Source organism: Etheostoma cragini, chromosome 11, assembly GCF_013103735.1.
Source record: "Etheostoma cragini isolate CJK2018 chromosome 11, CSU_Ecrag_1.0, whole genome shotgun sequence".
In the NCBI taxonomy this organism is placed as follows: Eukaryota; Metazoa; Chordata; class Actinopteri; order Perciformes; family Percidae; genus Etheostoma; species Etheostoma cragini.
Genome location: NC_048417.1, coordinates 12,582,605 through 12,601,328, shown reverse-complemented (window position 1 = coordinate 12,601,328; position 18,724 = coordinate 12,582,605). Strand labels below are relative to the sequence as shown.

At 42.6% G+C, this 18,724-nt stretch overlaps 3 protein-coding genes across 5 annotated transcripts in view; all 3 read left to right on the top strand.

The window, feature by feature from the left end:
- The first annotated feature begins 537 nt into the window (after positions 1-537).
- Positions 538-11,745, top strand: gpr156 (G protein-coupled receptor 156). The gene is made up of 10 exons (XM_034884618.1): positions 538-796; positions 3,161-3,316; positions 6,387-6,514; positions 6,612-6,747; positions 6,833-6,943; positions 7,418-7,543; positions 7,769-7,864; positions 7,996-8,232; positions 8,894-9,052; positions 9,823-11,745. The coding sequence occupies exons 2-10, from the start codon at positions 3,197-3,199 to the stop codon at positions 11,182-11,184; spliced, it is 2,475 nt and encodes an 824-aa protein (XP_034740509.1). The 5' UTR covers positions 538-796; positions 3,161-3,196; the 3' UTR covers positions 11,185-11,745.
- Positions 3,727-6,225, top strand: LOC117952379 (E3 ubiquitin-protein ligase TRIM39-like). 2 transcript variants are annotated; one of them, XM_034884619.1, is made up of 2 exons: positions 3,727-3,997; positions 4,410-6,225. In XM_034884619.1, the coding sequence occupies exon 2, from the start codon at positions 4,425-4,427 to the stop codon at positions 6,078-6,080; it is 1,656 nt and encodes a 551-aa protein (XP_034740510.1). In that variant the 5' UTR covers positions 3,727-3,997; positions 4,410-4,424; the 3' UTR covers positions 6,081-6,225. The 2 variants fall into 2 exon arrangements, with proteins under 2 accessions (XP_034740510.1, XP_034740511.1); XM_034884620.1 differs by having other exon boundaries at positions 3,727-4,005; positions 4,423-6,225.
- A 2,398-nt stretch (positions 11,746-14,143) lies between the features above and the next one.
- The window catches only part of gsk3ba (glycogen synthase kinase 3 beta, genome duplicate a), a 30,410-nt gene continuing 25,829 nt past the window's right edge, over positions 14,144-18,724 (top strand). The window contains exon 1 of one of the 2 annotated variants that reach the window (XM_034884621.1): positions 14,144-14,983. In XM_034884621.1, coding sequence (XP_034740512.1) covers positions 14,896-14,983 — 88 coding nt within the window. In that variant the 5' untranslated portion in view covers positions 14,144-14,895. The remainder of the gene's footprint in view (positions 14,984-18,724) is intronic. The other variant, XM_034884622.1, reaches the window with a different exon arrangement.

The following is an 18,724-nucleotide window of genomic DNA, read 5'->3' as shown; positions in this document are numbered from 1 at the left end:
AAATCTCTGTGACGTCTTAATAATACCTTTATGCTTCTTATGGCTGGCGGAACAAATGCAAAAATGTTTTTGCTGGCTCACTCTAGAAACTCTTTTTTGTCTTTTGAAGTGATTTTCCAGCCATTTACCAGCCAACCAGCTCTTTTGCCCATCTCTCTGCCATCCATAATGTAGGCTTGCTTTTGGAAAAAAAATAGAGATGATGTGTGTTTTTCTTTCCATTAAAACAAGTGCTGTTTTTCAGTGTATTTATTTGCACTGTGGACACAGAGTGTGCCGCCCTGTCCCATATGCTACCCAGTCCCCCCGGCGCTCCTGCAACATGATGCACCCACACTGTCTCAACCCTCCTGCACCACATGGATCATATCACACTCTGAAACCCATTTGGTGGGAAATTGGAGCTGGAAAGCATAAAAGAGAGAGAGAGAGAAAGAGAGAGAGAGAGAGAGAGAGAGAGAGAGAGAGAGGGGGGTAGAGAGCACGCACACACACACACACAAACACACCCCTTGTCCCTGACACACACGCCTCCCTCCCTCAAAGCTCAAATGAAAACTCAGTCAGTCTGGTGAGCTTTTTCTGAGTGACAGGATCTACTCGAGCTGTGGAATGACAGTTTGACGGACACAGTCGTAGAATTCATTACAAGTCTGTAGCCATGGGATCTTTGTAGCTATGTTCGACAACATACCATCCATTCATTTATTTCCATTTTTTACTGTAAAGTTTCTTGCGCGATGGAGCCTGGAGCGGGACGAGACGATGGGATCCACTGTGCGCTTTGGAGACCGAGGTTGGCTCTTTTAAACTTTTCTTCTTTTGGTTTCTTTTTCTTTCTTCCTTTACTGGCCTACGTATTAAGCAATTTGATTGACAGGTTTGATATTTTACCGTGCAACTGCATCTATGCAGTCGAGGGTGAGCACGTTTTTACGCATCTCTTCCACCAAACAGGATCGCCAACATTTAATTAACCCGCCACATAATACTATTGTAACATCTTTAAGTCTATATCGTGATCTTCCCTTATTATAGTTGTGTAGACTAGGCTACTAGCCTACCTATATTTTACATTTTACACCAAAAGTAACATCTCCACTGTGACGCATTTCGTCAGGTGTTTTGCTTGAAATGATCACATGCAGCCCCGATGCAGACTCCCCAGATCATGACAAATTACAAATTTGGGTGACTAATATAAAACCAGGCTGTAAAATGCCCCCTGTGCCCACTAATGACGTTCCCTAGGCTCGAGGCGGGATTTCAGTGCCAGCAAATAGCATTCTAACTCAGCTTAAAGAATAAACTTTTAAACGGATTACTGACTGAGGAGGAATGTTTCAATATTGGCCTCTGAACTGGGCTGTAGGCTTTACATCTGGTAGCGCCCTCTCTAATCTTAAAAGGGAAACAAAGAGACTGTCAGGACAATGAATGGGCTTCACTCCATTTCTTTTATTAAAGGTTTTATGGTAAAGGCCATGTAAAACTTAATTCCGTCTTGGCACAAAGGGTTGTCAGTAATGGGTAAATATTGCAGATAGTTGTTATGAAAAATTAGACTTAAAGTGAGACCCAAGAGCAAATGAGCAAGTGAAAGCTATAAGCTGCACACAGGTAAGGCCCGCCCTGCATTTAAGAAAGACATCCAAGGCCACAGGTAGCTAAGGTATTACTTGTGGTTTAGCCTTAAGGTCTCCAAAAGACACTAATCATGACTATTTTGAACTGTCAAAACATGTCCATAAAACCTAGCTCAGCCTGGGAAGGGCCCTGTTCTCGCTGCTTACACAGTGACCCCCATGGCTGGATGTTTGCTGACCTTTGTTGACCTCTGCAGGGTGGCAGGTTTTCTCCCAAACTGAAAGCTATGGAAGCAGGATTCTGAAAAAAAGGCGGAAATGCCTCTCTCTGCCGGCTTTTCCTGCGGGATGCAGCAGAACTGTGATCTAAACTTGGAAAGTGACGAGAGGACCCAAACAGGAAATCCAGACAATTCCCAGATAGGCTGTTCAGTGGGCTTCATTGTTCTGTTGACACCATTCATTTCTGGAAATGAGTCACTGTGGCTTTATTCAATAGGCCTACACCTAGGAAATCTTTCAAACAGAATATATTCATTTTATGTTGGAGGGACTAAAAAATAGTTTTCGTCCAATATTCAAATCCAATTTCCCACACTGCTCTGTTGTGATTGAACCCTGTAATCCAACTATTTTGGGATCAATAAATATCTATCTATCTATCCCAGAGCACTTTGGGTATCTTAGTCATTCTACAGACAATGACATGATGTGTTTTGCCAAATAACACGGTAACACTCACCTGTCTGACAGTTGTATTGATACAAGTGGTCTTACATGGACTCAACAACTTGCTGAGTCACAGCAGCGTTTACAGCGATCAGTCTGTGCTAGTTACAGCTCACAGTATCGGGTCATACCAAGCCGCATCATTAAAACTGCAACATGTCAGTGCAGCACAGATAGCCTTATAAAAATGCCTGTGGCAAAAGTGACAAACAGTTGTTTGGTGATGTTTTTCAAATCGTATGTCTTCAGTCTCAGGTGATTTAAATAAACTGACTGATTAGAGATTGTGTGGGGCTCACCGAAATAGCAAATTGTATAGCTTTGGTATATTGGCTGGTGGAAATTGAGGATTTAGGCAGAAAAACACAGGCTTCCTGTAACACAGGCACAGTCCTGGCTTCTCACTTCTGTGGCATTGAATATTTGACCCTTTCATCTGAGCATTTTTATTTTAACCCTAATTAACATTAACTGTTGGGTTTATTGGTTTTTATCGTGTGATATCAATGCATTGTAAAATCACATCTATGCGGCCATTGCATTTCCTCTCTGAGATTTCTGCCATAGCACCACACTGTGGTCGCTACAAGTCGTACAACTATTTTGTGACACCTAGAAACAGAAGCAGGACTTCACATCAAAATGTGTTCCAGTGCGTTGTGTTTTGAAGCTCAGTGATTGCTCTTATTTTTAAGATATATAAATGTGCAGTGAAAATGTTAGGACCAAACCGGGGACAAAGGATTTTTGCATTTGCCCTCTGAATGGTTGTGGGTTCGTTTTACAAAGGGTTGTGTGCTTAATTGTCACATGTCATCATATCTGTCATATTATCTGTTCCTCAGGATGTGTGTGTGAGATTGGACAGACTGGGGTCAGTCATGGAGCCTGAACAGCTGAACTGCACCTCCCAGTGTGATTCCCCTCTCTGCTTCATCCATTCAGGAGTGTACAGACGGGAGGGCCTCGACATTCTGCAGAGACTATGCAGTCTCAGCACGGTAAAAACACATGCACGCACACACACACACACACACACACACACACACACACACACACACACACGTTGGCAAGAGATAGTTTAATTGAAATCCAGCATGGCTGACCAACAGAATATTTTTGGCCCTCCTACATTTGGTCCATCATAGTCTACATCTAGAAACTTCAATTGAATATTTAGTCTTTTATTTAGACAGTACTTGTACAGTTCTTGTAACAAATCAATCACATCAATGATACAAAGCTGAATTATAACATCAAAGACATTTTTTGTATTACTTTTAGTTAGCTTACCGGACGCAGTTTTTTTTGTCAACACATTCACTTCTGTCGATAAAGTGGGCCTATGGCCAAACATTCGAGGAATTTCTGTCATCAAAAACACCCACACAAATTGAATACCTTATTAAAACATACTTAAAATGTGTTATATACCACTTCATGAGTCAGTTCAATAGTAGAGATCTGGAAAATGTAAAGCAGTTGACGAGTGAGTCTATGTTTAGTATTGTCTTAGTTACTGGCGCCTTTAAGAGGAGAGTGAGCGGAGCTCAGCAACATGAGGCGGGCACAAGAAAGTCTAATGTGTCTTTCCAAATAGAAACTTAAGTAGTAGAGCCACTGTGTCAGGGAACACAAACACTTCCCTATTGACTCTTTCCCTATTGGTGTTATGCCACATAAAGAAAAGGTAAGTTATCTCTTTTCATTGTTTTAATGCTTTATGATGTTAATTTATGCATTTGTTATTCTCAAAGTGCAGATATCCTCTTCACCTAAGGGGGAAGGGAACACTGTGCTGCACTGTGTTTGCTTTGTTATTTGTTATGAATTATTTGACAAGATTGTATTTCAATGTAATGCTATTTTATTTTTAATTTCCTAACAAGTCCTTTACCAATAATGTCTGTTGAGTTTAGTGGACATGAAAATGGTTCAGCTAGAATGAAATATCCTGTGAAATGTAACACCATGCATATGTTACTATTTGTGGACGTAAACAGCCCACCAGGCACAACTGTTTCTAACCCTAACAGTATAGTGGAAAGACCAGAGCCAACTTCTTCCATAAAATCCCACCTGCTTTTCTTTCTGGATGTGTCAACAGATATGGCTACTGCTGGCAGTGTGCTCACTGAAGAGCAGCTTCTTTGCCCCATCTGTCTGGATTTGTTGAACCAACCAGTCTCCACTCCTTGTGGGCACAACTTCTGCAAGGACTGCATACAAGGATACTGGCAGTGCACTAATCTGTCACAATGCCCCATGTGCAAGCAAAAGTTCTGCAGGAGGCCAGAGCTGAAAGTTAACACCTTCATATCGGAGGTGGCTTCTCGGTTCAAGAAGTCATTTATAAAGAAAGATGAAAATGAAGCCAGTACCGTGGCCCAATATTCAGGCCATAAAGATGTTGTTTTGTGTGATGTGTGTGTTGGAAAAGGAGTCGAGGCTCTTAAATCGTGCCTGGACTGTTTGGCCTCCTTCTGTGGGACTCACCTGGAGCCCCATCATGTTCTAGGCACCTTCAAGAACCACCACTTGATTAACCCCATGATGAGCATGCAAGACAGAGTGTGTAAGAAACACGAAAAACTCCTGCACCTGTTTTGTAAAACTGACCAGACGTATGTGTGCCAGATCTGCATTAAGAGAGACCACAATGGTCATCACATTGTACCTATAGAGGATGAGAGCAGAGACAGGAAAGCTCAAATTGGAAGGATAAATGCAGAGGTGGAAGAAATGATCCACGCTCGACTTGAGAAAATCAGCAAAATCAATCAAACCATTGAGCTCAGCAGAGCAAACACAGAAAGAGAGATTGAGGAGAGTTTGCAAGTCTTCAGCAGTCTGCTCCACTTTGTCCAGAGAGGTCAAGCTGAGGTGGTGGAGCTGATTGGTGCAAAGCAGAAGCAAGTTGAAGGCAGGGCCAGGGGACTTATCATGGGGCTGGAGCAGGAGATCGATGAACTAAGACGGAGAAACGCTGAGCTGGAGCAGCTCTCCCACACCAAAGACAACCTCTACCTTATCTGGAGCTTTTCAGCTCTATCCACACTGCCAGCAACCAAGGACTGGTCTGACACCTGCGTAGAGAGTCTTGTGTATGTGGGCACGGTGAGGAGAGCAGTCAGGAGAGTAGCGTGTCAGCTGGAGGAGATAGTAAAGGCTGAGGTGAAGAGGTTATGTAAGACTGAATTTCAGAGGGCTCAGCAGTGTGCTGTGGATGTGACTCTGGACCCTCATACAGCTCATCCCAAATTGATGCTGTCTGAAAACAATAAACAGGTCCATCATGGTGATGTTGCACTGAACCTCCCCGACAACCCAGAGAGATTTTATCCAGGTGTCAGTGTTTTGGGAAAGGAGGGTTTCTCCTCTGGAAGGTTGTATTTTGAGGTTCAGGTGATAGGCAAGACAGAGTGGGATGTTGGAGTTGGGCTTCAATCTGTCAACAGAAAAGGAGGCAATACACTAAACCCTGAAACAGGCTTCTGGGCCCTGGGGATGAGAAAGGACCAAAGCTACTGGGCCCTCAGCAGCAGTCCTACCCGTGTGCCGCTGGTTAAAAAGCCCCAGAGACTCGGGGTGTATGTAGATATGGAGTGGGGGCAGGTTTCTTTTTACGACGTGGACTCTGCTTCACATATCTACTCATTCACTGGATACTCATTCAATGAAAGACTTTTCCCCTACTTGAACCCTCGACGTAATCACGGCGGAGTCAACTCTGCTCCTCTGATCATCTTGCCTGTCAACGCTTAAAATCTGGCTTTTTATCCCTTCCTGTTGCCCGCATGCTTTCAACTACTTATTATCATTTTGTCATTTTCAAATAAAATGTTAGCACAGGTCCAGCGTGATGTTTGTGGCTCTGTTTGCTTTAATAAAGATTGTTTACTTATTTGAATCTTGTGAGCTTCTTTTTGTTGTTTGGTGTTTTTTGCTTGGCTATCATCTACAAAACTGAGGGTCCAGAACATCAAAAGCAATCAAATAAGGCCCATGTATTTGAGCTACACCTGTAATATTTTAGACTTGATTTTAAGGGGTTTGCACGTGTGTTTGCAGATGGCAGTGGACCTCCCAAGGCGGTCTCTGTCCCCGGTGTTAAGTGCTGTGATGTGGACGCTGCTCTCCGGTGGAATCCTGCTGGCTTTCTGCTTCCTGCTCTTCACCCTGCGCTTCAAAAACAACAGGTAGACTACAACGTCAAACACATTCATAAACACCAAAGAGATGTGTACTGAATAAATTGATCTATTGTGCGTATGTTTGCACATGTTATATTATCAGGATAGTGAAGATGTCCAGTCCCAATCTGAATGTCCTGACTCTCTTTGGAAGTGTCCTCACCTACAGCAGTGGCTTCCTGTTTGCCATTGGCGAGCGATCACACTCACAAGGTGCAGCATCCACAGCCGTGCTACAAGTAAGCTTTGCAGTCTCCCTTAAATGCTTCATTATATTGTTAAATAAATCAATGTTGGATAATTATGCAGTGCTCTTTCCTGCAGGCTCGGGTGTGGACTCTTTGTGTCGGCAGTACCCTGGTGTTTGGTCCAATTTTGGGGAAGACGTGGAGACTGTACAGAGTGTTTACCCAGCGAGTACCTGACAAGAGAGTGGTAGGCATGCTCCCCCCGCCTCCTGGTGGTTGTGTGTGAAATCTTCTACTTATTCCATCCACCTAGGATGTCATATTTTTGGTGTTGCTTGTCTGTGTGTATGTTTCTTTAATAGTTTACAGGATATCTAGAAATAATGTTATGAGATATCAGTGAAGATTTAGGCCATGGGCCAAAGTCTTTTGCTTTTGGTTTGGATTAATTTAGAAAAATTTAAATTCTGGCACATATATCCCAATATTTTGTATTTTTATTGATTTTTGAGAATTTACCAATTTAGAGCATTCCTAAGCCTTAGTGCATGCTTACATGTCCTTTCTATAACTTTCTTTTACGAATCACTTCCATTAAAGCCTTACAGTGTATCTTACCTGGTGTTGTCCAGGGATATGGATGCAAATGCTGAATAATTATTAAATTTGTTTTGTAGCTTTATGACATTGACATGATCTGTGACTTTATTTTCTGTCTCAGATCATCAGAGACATCCAGCTGATGGGCATGGTGGCTCTGTTGATCATGGTGGACATGCTGGTTCTCACCGCCTGGAACCTCACAGATCCCATCCGGTGTTCACGAACTGTCGGAGCTGATGTCAAGGTAGAATTTAATGGGAGCCGAAAAGCAAGTTGTACAACATGTACAGTTTATGCTTGGTCACGGAAGGCTTGTATCATGTGGACGAGGCAACAGTTTTGTTGTCATTATTAAGAATTCCCCATGGGGGCGGCAGAAACTATGCACTATAGCATTAATTTTAAACTTGTTCACGAATAGCCAAATACATTCAGGTTTAAGCTCTGATACAGTTTTTTCCTAATCTAGGTGGTGGAGAGAGACATTTCCTACTCTTTGACTCAGCTGGACACCTGCTCCTCTGTATACTCAGATCTTTGGGTTATCATTATTGCTGTTCAGAAGGTAAGTAATCTCTGTTCTATTGAAATTCTAAAAAATAAAAAAGACTGCTTTGAGTTCCTTCTTGTTATGGATTTGTTGATTAACATTTTCGGTGGCCTTTGTCTTTAATTTGTCCCCACATTTCTCTTTAGGGTTGTCTTCTCCTCTACGGGACTTATCTAGCTGGGCTGACCAGCAACGTCAGCCACCCTCCCGTCAACCAGTCTCCCACCATCATAACAACCGTCACTTTGGTCACCCTCTTTTCGGCAGTGGCCGTCCCTGTGTCCATCTTTCTGCAGGCGTGGCCCAACCTTGTCTACAGCACTGTGGCTGGAGCCATTTTCATCTGCACACTTGCCACCAACTGCATGCTATTTGTGCCTCAGGTAAGGAAAACGACTCAAGATACACATACAAGATGAATCAAACAAAAACTAAAAAAGTTTATAGTTGCAGGCTTTGGAGAAGATTGCAACCATTGCAAGATTTCTTCTTTATCCTCTGACATCCGCCTGATTTTGGTAATAATGACACTGGCCCTTTTGGAGTATCTCTAAAGCAGAAACCACTACGGAGGGGGATTGTCATCTAATAATAAGATACTTTGTCTGAAAACCTGAAAAAAACAGTCAATGAGACTAAAACTCTAGATAGACAGATACATGACAGATGTATGACTCTCTCTCTTTGATTTGACAAAAGCAGTTATTCTATCAGTGACTATGGTGCCTACACCTCTGTTCTGTATGCGTGTCAATTTGCCATGTCTATCAGTGGAGTGTGACTCACACAGAAGGTGTGAGTGAGTCAAAACTACAAAGGATGTTGCAAACAGGTTTATGGCTCTCTACCTGTCTGGCAGTGGGTTTATGTTACAAAAAAGGAATGCATCTTCATTGGAAAGGAAGGAAATACCTTGGTAGTGAGCAATGCGCTCAAACACATCTGGTCGAGGGCCCTGTGTCAAATGGCCGTGGTTACATTTCCTACTGGTGTGTGTATCTATAACTAAAAGTTAGCATGACATGCTGTTTCACCTTCACGCAGCTGACCCAGTGGCGGCAGTTCGAAGAGGACCAGAACAACCCAAGTCAGATGGCCAAGTATTTCAGTAGTCCCAGTAAGAGCCAGGCCTCTGTGTACAGCCAGGACGAGATGTACTACCTGCTGGGAGAGAACAACTCAATGAAAAAACTCCTTAACGAGGTACTGTATTGTTGTTGTTTTTTAACAAAAACTACCATTCAATAATAACATCTTGTAAAACATTCTGTATAATTGTTTATGTCAGTTTGGTCCTAGGTTTGGACATCTCTCATAATGTGATGATGATACAGATATTTTTGTTTTGGCATAAATTAATATCGTGTTAATTTGCCCACTTATTATTTCTGGTGATTTCTGCACATAGAAAGTATAGATGGAAATAACAGAGAACGTTTTATTAATTACAAAACACAACTTGCCATGGCTTTATGTTTTGAAAAGAGCTTTTTAGGCTTTATTGTGCTTTAATCCTCAGTTACTGTAACTACTGCTGAGTTATTCTGTATTTTTAGTCATCAAATACATTTAGTCATTTCATTTCTCCAGATTTAAGCGAGATAATGTATTAGACATGAAACCTTTTCAAGTGAAGCCAACAGTGTTCTCAAACTGGCAACAATCCTTCAAAAAAATGTTGACGGACAGATTTTACTTTTATTATTAGGGGTGTCTGTTAGCTGGGACGTGCATATAACCATCAAATTGCAATAGCATTGGAAATTGGCTGACAACATTGTAATTTCAACAGCCTAATTAATATAACTCTGCCTGTTTAATAATATGTGACAGTTTTCTCCCAGAGCTTGACTGGGCTGTTTGTGTCGATTAAAAAAATCCAAAAGGTAGCAGACATGTGCAAACTTTTTATAATGCTATTTTTCTCCATGTGTCTGAGTTTTAAAACGTGTGTTTTCTTTTGCAATTTCCAGAAGAACGCGGTGATTGACAGCCTGCAGGAGCAGGTGCACAATGCCAAGGATAAACTCCTGCGACTCATGTCAGCCAGCCGGCCGCATGAGGACCAGGACATGGACTCTTCCAACACCAACCTCAACTCCTCCTCCACGCAGACCACAGAACTTCAATCAGACGGCCCCTCGTCTTCTTCTCTACCTCAGAAAGACACTAAATCCCAACTCTTGCCGCCACATCTCTCCTCTCACCTTGCTGCTGCTTTTATGCCCTCCTCCGAGCCTCCCGCTGCTACAAGCTCCTCATCCCCGATTGCTGCTTCCTCTCCACTCTCGGATGATATTCATAATACTAAAAACCAGAAAGGTGTCTCTGCCGCTGGCCCTACAGCCAGAGACACAGCTGGGAAGGGAACATGGGAGGATCTCAAACAGCATGTGTCCCTTCAGTCCCCGGGCTCACTCAGGACAACAGAAGAGACAGTTCACTTTGTCACTTCCCTACAATCCCGTAGAGGGCTAAACCCCTCTCAGGTTGAAACTTTCAACAATCAGAGTGGGCTAACATCCCGGTTGGGAACAAATGCCAGACCGACTGGTTTCGTTAGCAGCGAGCAGTTGCAGGAGATCATCCAGGAGCTGAGTGTAGATGCAGTCATGGAAATCGCACTTCGATCACCCGGTCAGACATCCAGAATGCCCTCTCAGCTCAAATTCACTGAAGCCTCCGCACTTTCCCCTCTCTCCCTGCGGACACCACGCTCCCCTCGTCCACCTGTTTTCTTCCGTTACCCCAGCATCTCCCCCTACACGATGAGGAAACGTCGGCCGCCCTTCCACTCCCCCAGAAGAGGGTTGGCCCCTCCCTGCTTCTTTGCACGGTCAGAGGCTGCTGGTTGTGAAAACCAAAATCCAGGCAAGCACACTGACGGTGTCACTGTGGATGGTACCCTACTCCAGGCTCACAATACTGGCCTTGAGCTAGAGGAGGAGGAGGAGGAGGAGGAGGAGGAGGAAGATGCGGAAGGGAATGAAGGGATAACAAAATGTCGGAGGCATATTTCAAGGTTCCACAGATGTTCAGTCTTGCCCAGTGCAAACTATAAAGCACCAGCTGATGTGGAAGTGGGTGGTGATAACGAGCAGCACCATAGACACATTAGAGACTCCTGTGGGTACTGGGATTCCGACTCTAGCAGCTCAGCAGACTACTGTTACTACCATCGTCCCTACTGTGACTCCTGTCTGCAGCGAGGCTCGCTACTGTCCTCAGACAGCTCCTCAGACTCCTGTGACAGCGAGTATGAAGGCTACAGCAGCCTGTACCGCTCCCCCCACCCCGTGGTATTCAAAGAAGACATCAAACCCACCTTTGTCTAAGCAATGGTTCACCGCACTTTATAGGTTTATCCTTTTCCACCACTTGAATCCATGTCCAAAGAAAGGTTGCACAAAATTAGCTTTCAGGATAAAGCAGGTGCAAAGCTCATTGTGCATAGTGTGCATCTCTAATGGGAGCTCATTTGACTGAAGCTTCAGTAGGAATGTGTTTTGCAGTCTGTATAAGAAGAGCGTTGGTATTCTTGAAACTTTCATTGTGGGCCAGAGTGGCTCTTTTGTTAGATATATTAAAACTTTTGTAGCTCAGAAGCACGCAATTGTGTTTACTTTTTGATATTACTTATGGCATTATTTGTATATTTCCACTGTCAGGGGAAATTCCTTACATTCCAAAAAAGTCTGACATTTAGAGTAAGAAATAAAAAGCAATCAAAGTTTAAGGTTTTCACAGAACAGTTGAAACATAAGCTATTGTGTAATAGCTGTATTTATTTTAATATTTATAATAAGGTGTTTTGGTGTACATAATTACTTTCTGTCCACTATTTTATTGTTTTGCATTGTCATGCACATTCCTTAAAGTTTTGTTATGCCATTTTATTGTATTGTCGGCGTTTTGTTCAAGTTTTGCTTCTCTTACATTGCCTATACTATGCTCAACATTTGTTATTTGATGCTTATAATCCATAGCTGGTTTGTGAGACAGCATGCCCACAACAGAGACACTGGAGAAAACAGGTCACTACTATCCCTTTGACACACTTCAATATCTTCTCCGTATTATTGTCCTGACTCAATGAGTATTTAATGTGCAAAGGTCACAGTTATCTGGAGTGTGTGCGCATGAGAAAGAAAGCCTGCCCTGCTGACCTTTGATTTGAAAGCCCTGTTTAGAAAAAAAATATAATAATCGGCCTCTCCTCCTTTTTTATACTGTGGAAAATGACACACCATTGAATGAACAGACAGGGATAAAATGAGTCTGTATTAATCCCCCACACATCCCCCAACCCAACTCGGCTGCTGTTTTTTAGAAGACACTACTGCTCTCTATTCTGCATGTGAGCCATTGAAGTGCAGCCTGGGAGAAATTCCCTTTGATATAGAGCATAACAGAGTATAAATAAACCACACAATAGACAAAGTAGCAGCATCACTGTGCAGGAGGAAAGACTTTCCTGCCAAGTGACCTGCATTCTGTTCAAGATGAGGATTACTGATTTTGGAATAAAAATAGTTGTCAATCAATTTTTCTGAAAATAACGCGACAGTACATGACGAAGAATAGAGGAACTAATGGCTTTAATAATGGTTAATAAAGTGTTTACTAATGCTTTTTTGTTCAGTTCAAATACTAAAAAATAGATTCCTCAATTTATTGTTCGATATGAACACTTCCCTTACAAAAAGGGTTCCAGTGGATCCGAACCAAAGTTAATTTATTAACATTACTATTCACAACATTTTTAGAATGAATGGCTTCCAACATTGACAAGAATGTGATTTCCAAACATAAAAAGCACTGATCTGTACTTGAATTTCAGTGTTTTAATACATTGTATTCATGCAATGACAAAAAAGCCTGATTTGATTTGAAGAAGAAACACCAACAAAAGGAATTTTTCACATCCTGCAAACCCAAAATGTGTTTTTAGCAGCCGATCTACATGCATGAGCAAGGTTTAATATTCAGCTTTATTGTCATTATACAACAAAGGAATGAGAGATTCTGTTTTAGCCCCCTTCATACCACACACTGGTAACATGTATACAGAAGTCAAAGATATTAATAAAAAAGAAACAGCGGTACTAAAATATAATAGGTAGTATTAGAGTATAAAATAGTTACACAGTGATAGTAAAACTGAACGAGGAAACTGCACTTTATTTACTAAGGAAACTATACTAGTTGTGTGTAAAATGTGTACACATCACTGCAATATGTTAATAAGTTGTGCTGCAAAAAATGTATGTAGTCATGGGAATGAGGGTAGTGCAAAGTGATGGAAATAGCGATGTGATAAATCATTAATTTACTATTCATAAACCCTATATAAAGGGCACTCCGGGTAGTAGGCTACCACATCTACAATAAAGACATAGGCCTAGAGGTGAAATGAACCTAGATAACGGCAGCCATACACATATGCACAAACATGTCATGGTCCCCCAGAGGCTAGAAACGGTGATAAGTGTAAACCGAGCCCTGCTCTGCCTTTTGAGAAAATGAAAGCTCACATGGGCCAAGCTGGAATCTTGCCCCTTGTGAGGTCATAAGGGGCAAGGTTACCTCCCCTTTCTCTGCTATGTCCGCCCAGAGAATTTGGCCCACCGATGAGAGAGAGACATCATGGCTTTCAAACGAGCAAATTGGTAGATGGTCAAGACCACAGACCCAGCCCCCCCTCGTCTCTCCTCCTCAAAAGCTACAGACTCAGAAATGGCACACACTAAGGAAACTCATTGTGGGAATGGCTCAAGGCTGAATTTTGGGAAAGAGACTTCAGATATGGTATTAGGGGACCGCTAAGATCTATACAAAAGCATCCAAAGACCACCATGTCATGGGACCTTTAACATAGCAACAGTGCTGGATGACCTCTGACAGCATGGGTCCAGTTGAATTGACAGTCTGGTTTAGGAGCTCCATTGGCCGACAAAGTAATCAATCATGGGAGCAGCTCCGCCCATTGTCCCTGTCGCGGCATGGGAAAAATCCTCTGAAGTCGGGAGGGCGGTGCCAAGAAAATTGTGCCATGTGGTGCTCAAGAGGAGCGTTCTAATAGGATCACATGAGCACGGTTGCCGCCCATTTCTGAAAGATACCCTCTCTTATTGGCTAAATCGGCCACCCCAGATTCGCCGTTTGCGCGTTCACAGTTTTTCTATTCTCCGTCGCGGTTTACGCCAACAGCGTGAACCTCCTTCCTTTTACGCTGAGCAATCCCTGTAACCTTTTACGGAAACGACGTAGATAACGTGCGCAGCGACAAAGACAGCGAGCCCGAAACCTATGGGGAAGGAATAAAAAAAGAAATTCAGTATCGTCGCACTCTGGACCCAAAGACCATCATTTTCTGAAGAGGTCGCTGCCCCGGAGCTTCGGTGAAGACACCGAAATTTGACGGCAACGAGGGCGGATATTGAATCCGTTTATTCGTTGAGGAAGACTGTGGCAACTGGCCGATTTTCCGTTGGACGGTCTGTAGGCTAGGGTATAGCGAGGGAGCCGCCATGGCAGTCGGATCATTGAGCCTCCACATCGGGATATGAAGAGGAACTGCATGTGTCCCGAATCGTCAAGAAAACGCCGCATTTCCCTTTGATCCGCATTGGATCAGCTCTCTTAATATTTGATATCAGTCTTCTTCATCTTTGGGAAATTGCTTCTGTATCCAGAAAGAAATCGGGTTTAATCGGGGGGGGGGTGGGGGGGGCACAGGGAGAGGCCAGATTCATGACTATTTTAGTCGGAGACGTGTCTTCAGAGGCCCGCTGAAAGAAAACCTGGAATATAAGGAAGAAATGCTGCTCTGAATGACCGTTGGTGGGAAAGAAAGGCAAGTTTATGAGGTGATAAGAACTAGAGGAAAGGATAAAGGGATCGCTTTCTGCCTGGCCTCCCTGTGAATTATAGTGATATTCATTTACTTTCATCCTTTTTGGATGAGAAGTTTAGACGAAACGATCAGCCCTGTCGTTTAGCAAGTCACAGTCTCCGAGTCGAGAGAGAATCAAAGGGATTGGATCATGTCGGGTCGGCCCAGGACCACATCCTTCGCGGAGAGCTGCAAACCAGTGCCGCAGCCCTCGGCTTTCGGTAGCATGAAAGTCAGCAGTAAGTACCCCTGGAATTCTCGAGTAGCCTACCTTTTGTGCATGCAGCAGGCCCAGTGTGGGTTACACATCCTCGCTAAATGTCTCCTCACTAGCCAAGCAGAAAATGTGTCAAGCTAGCATGACGTTAGCTCCCGATAGCTTAGCCCTGTCATATATCTGTGTCACTGACTGAGATTGGCCGGTGCTGAGTGGCACGCACACACCGCTCCCCTCGCTGTGAGCACACACAGCTGCGCTATGACGCGCCTCCCCGGGGCTGGCCCGCCTGACCAGGTTAGCAGGCCGGGCCGGGCCGGGCCGAGCCGGGCCAGAGGAGGGTAGGGTAGGGTAGGGTTGGCATCGACCCAGGGCAAGAATCAAGCCTTCTCTTTATACCGCAGACCCTGTCTGATTATCGTCCATTTGAACGTAGATTAGATCTAATGGCGGCTTTACTACATATCACACACCATATGCGTAATTGAGTTAAAGCGATAGGGCCGGTCTGTTAAGCAACTGTCAAAGTGGATGGCGTGCCCATAGTCGACTCGGGTGAAACTGACGTGATCACGGGGTGTGCTGGTTCACCGATCCGATAGTCTGTGGGCCGTTTCGAAATCAGACTTGGCGACGACTGGACCTGTATGTGACACCCAGACAGGATCCTGTTCTGAAAGCCCCAGTAGTGGCACCTTGCCGCAGGCTTGTTATAGACTGGCTGTAAAGATGTTATTGTTCCATACGCATATCTCTTTTAAATGTCTGCTTTATATGATCACTGCTACTATTTCAAAGCATTTCACACTATTACCTTTCCACTGCCTGTATAATTACATTTTTGCAAACTAGCATCTGAAAGCATTTTATCACCCTGTAAGTGTGCTAAATTGCAGATAGTTCAGATTGTCCTGATTAAAGCTGGACTATATGACAATCAATTACGGATATAGAGATATGACACTAGTAACATAATTATCCTTACAGATGTATGACGAAATGTGTTTTAGACTGTTTTGGCTAAGTGAAATTAATTATTGATGAGATTAGTCTCATTAATGATGACTGTACTGAGTGTGGACACATCTACTGTACATACCTTTTCTCATCTTGTGAGGAAAAATAATTAGGCTTTTAAGGAATGTTGGTGGTGCTACAGGGCTGTGACGTGATGATGATGTGTGTTAGTGGGGTGAGGCTGAGGCTCTCCTCTAGGCCTTGGCACTGCAAACCACTCAGACACACACACACACACACACACACACACACACACACACACACACACACACACACACAGGCATTGCACACCCACTTGCTCCAGATATGGGTATTGAAGCATTGGTGTGTTCCTGTCAGTCTGTAATGTTCACATGTTGCTGTTAAAAGGAGAATGCTCTACAGTTTAAGAAATAAGAAAATAATCTTTATTGTCATTGCACATTGGGTATACAATGAAATTGCAGCGCTTCAAATGTTGTGCTTGTCAATAAGTCTGGTAAAAGCATTGTGGGACTCTGAAGGTCTTTGGCATTATTAGCTACATAATTAGCACCAAATGTGAGCTTGAACTTGTGGACTTAAAATTGTGTGAGCTTTACACAAGTGTTTCGCTGGGGTTTTCTCAACCTGAAAAAGTTTTTCTTTGAGAGAATTATCTGGTAAGTCAATACATGGTTATCATTCATTAAATGCTAAAGCTGGAGTTGCCAAATTAATTGTGTGTTAAATAATTAGATTTCTACTAGCACGTGTTGTTCAACCCCAGAGATAAAAGTATTTGATTGCATAGAAGCGGGCTGTGACAATCAGTGAAAACAATCGAGCAGCAAATTGTCTCTTCAACTGTACATGGAAATTCAAAAGGGATGCCAATGTTCAGCTGTGGCTTGTTTTTCTACTTTTTGACTTTACTATGATTGATTGTGATCAAAAAGTTGATGGGCTTATGACAATTGGTGGGCAATTTCTGCTCATTCACAGTTAGTGTTATGAAGATGGTTGAAAGATGGTGAAATGATAGTAATCATATCCAGTGAGTAAAATATCTTTTCCAGATATTACCCACCCTTAGTTTAGTCTCACTGCACCATGAAAGCACCAATATTCACACCCACAGCAATATTTTTTTTTTTTTTTAAATTGCCATTGAAATACTAAGTCTTGAGGAAGTTGCCCAGTTCAAATGTAGGCCTGTAAGTGACATTTCTATCCTCCATCAGTTTGACTGTTTTGTCCCAGAGAATGTAAGTTACTTATCATGCAAGACAATAGAAAGCAGCAAACCTAGAACATTTTTGAAGAAAAATTAAAATATATATTAATCAAAATATTTTCCGTCTAATCCCTTAACTAATTGATTCAGCTCTACTCAAATTAATTGTAGGGATTGTTTTTGTAAGAACAATGGTTTTCCTATCAACAAGTGACTACAAAAACTTTATATAAATGTTAAAAAAAAAATCTAAAATCAGATTTGTCACTCAGTCAAACTGATTTGCAAATTAATATGCGTAATAATTGTACTTTTGACCGAATTTATAATGCCATGTCACCATATTATCTACTTTATCATCTACCAAATATCTACCCTGACTTCCACTAACCCAACACACACACACACACACACACACACTCATACCCATATGTGTGTCAATAATTTGGTTGATTTATCGTCGAAGTGTATGTTCCTGGAGAGAATGCTCTTACCCCTCCTACTTGGACATACATACATACATACATACACACAGAAATACGTTAGCCTACAGCCACATGAGCACTCTTTGGTTTTGTTATTTGGGGCGAGGCAGCTGGCCAGAAACAATAAGCACCCTATTTAGCATTTCAAAGCACAGCTCTCTCTTCCACTTTTCCCTCTTTTTCCCCCTTTCCTCACTGGCCCCGTGTGTTGATGGGGACAAAATGAACTAATTATACTCTTTGATTCTAAATGAAACGGAAAGGACTTGCAGACAAGAACCAGCAGAATCACTCACAGGATTTAAAAGCGAGCTGAGTTTTAGGGATGGAGATATGGGAAGATCAATCAATCTCTGTGCAGTTCATTGGGTGTAGTCAGTGTGGCTCTGCAGGCAGCACAACACTGTTATATCTAAGATCTAGGCAGCTCTATCGTGTCTGGTCAAAAACCCACTGATACCTTGATATCTTGATCCAACATTGCCTAGCCAAATATCTGTGTCAGCGGGGACATTCCTGTAACTGGATGTTCCTGTAATGTGGGGAATTATCTCATCAGCCTTGCAACAGTAGTGGAACACTTTGCATTAGTACCGGCACACATTAACAAAGTACGTCCTTTGCTCCCCTGTGTTAGTTGTTCAGGTATTTAGCAAATCTCTTAATACATTCCTCACAAATGTCACTTTGCCCGGCAGTCCAGTCAGTCACATACTGTGATTTATGTAGTCTGATAGCTATTAATATATCCGGCATACTAACACAGTCTCTTTACCTAAGTGAGGGCTTTAGTTGGAAATGATTAATATAGTGATAGTAATATAATAGTATTAAGCCAAAGTGTTGGGCACCCCAGGTAATTTTTTTTATTAATGTGCATAAAGAAGCCAGGAAAAGATCTTCAAAAGGCATCAAATGACAGATCAGACATTTGTATAATATGTCACAAAAAGTTAGATATTATTTCCGTTAGTTACATTTTCAAAATAACAGAGGAAAAAAAAATGGCTGCTGCAAAAGTTTGGGCACCCTGCAGAATTAATACCTTGTACTGCAGCATGATTGA

Excerpts from the sequence above, each read along its gene's own strand:
- gpr156 (XM_034884618.1), top strand. The coding sequence starts at position 3,197 with ATGGAGCCTGAACAGCTGAACTGCACCTCCCAGTGTGATTCCCCTCTC. Across the intron at positions 6,515-6,611 it reads CTGCGCTTCAAAAACAACAG|GATAGTGAAGATGTCCAGTC; the intron begins GTAGACTACAAC and ends TTATATTATCAG. Across the intron at positions 8,233-8,893 it reads GCATGCTATTTGTGCCTCAG|CTGACCCAGTGGCGGCAGTT; the intron begins GTAAGGAAAACG and ends ACCTTCACGCAG.
- LOC117952379 (XM_034884619.1), top strand. The coding sequence starts at position 4,425 with ATGGCTACTGCTGGCAGTGTGCTCACTGAAGAGCAGCTTCTTTGCCCC.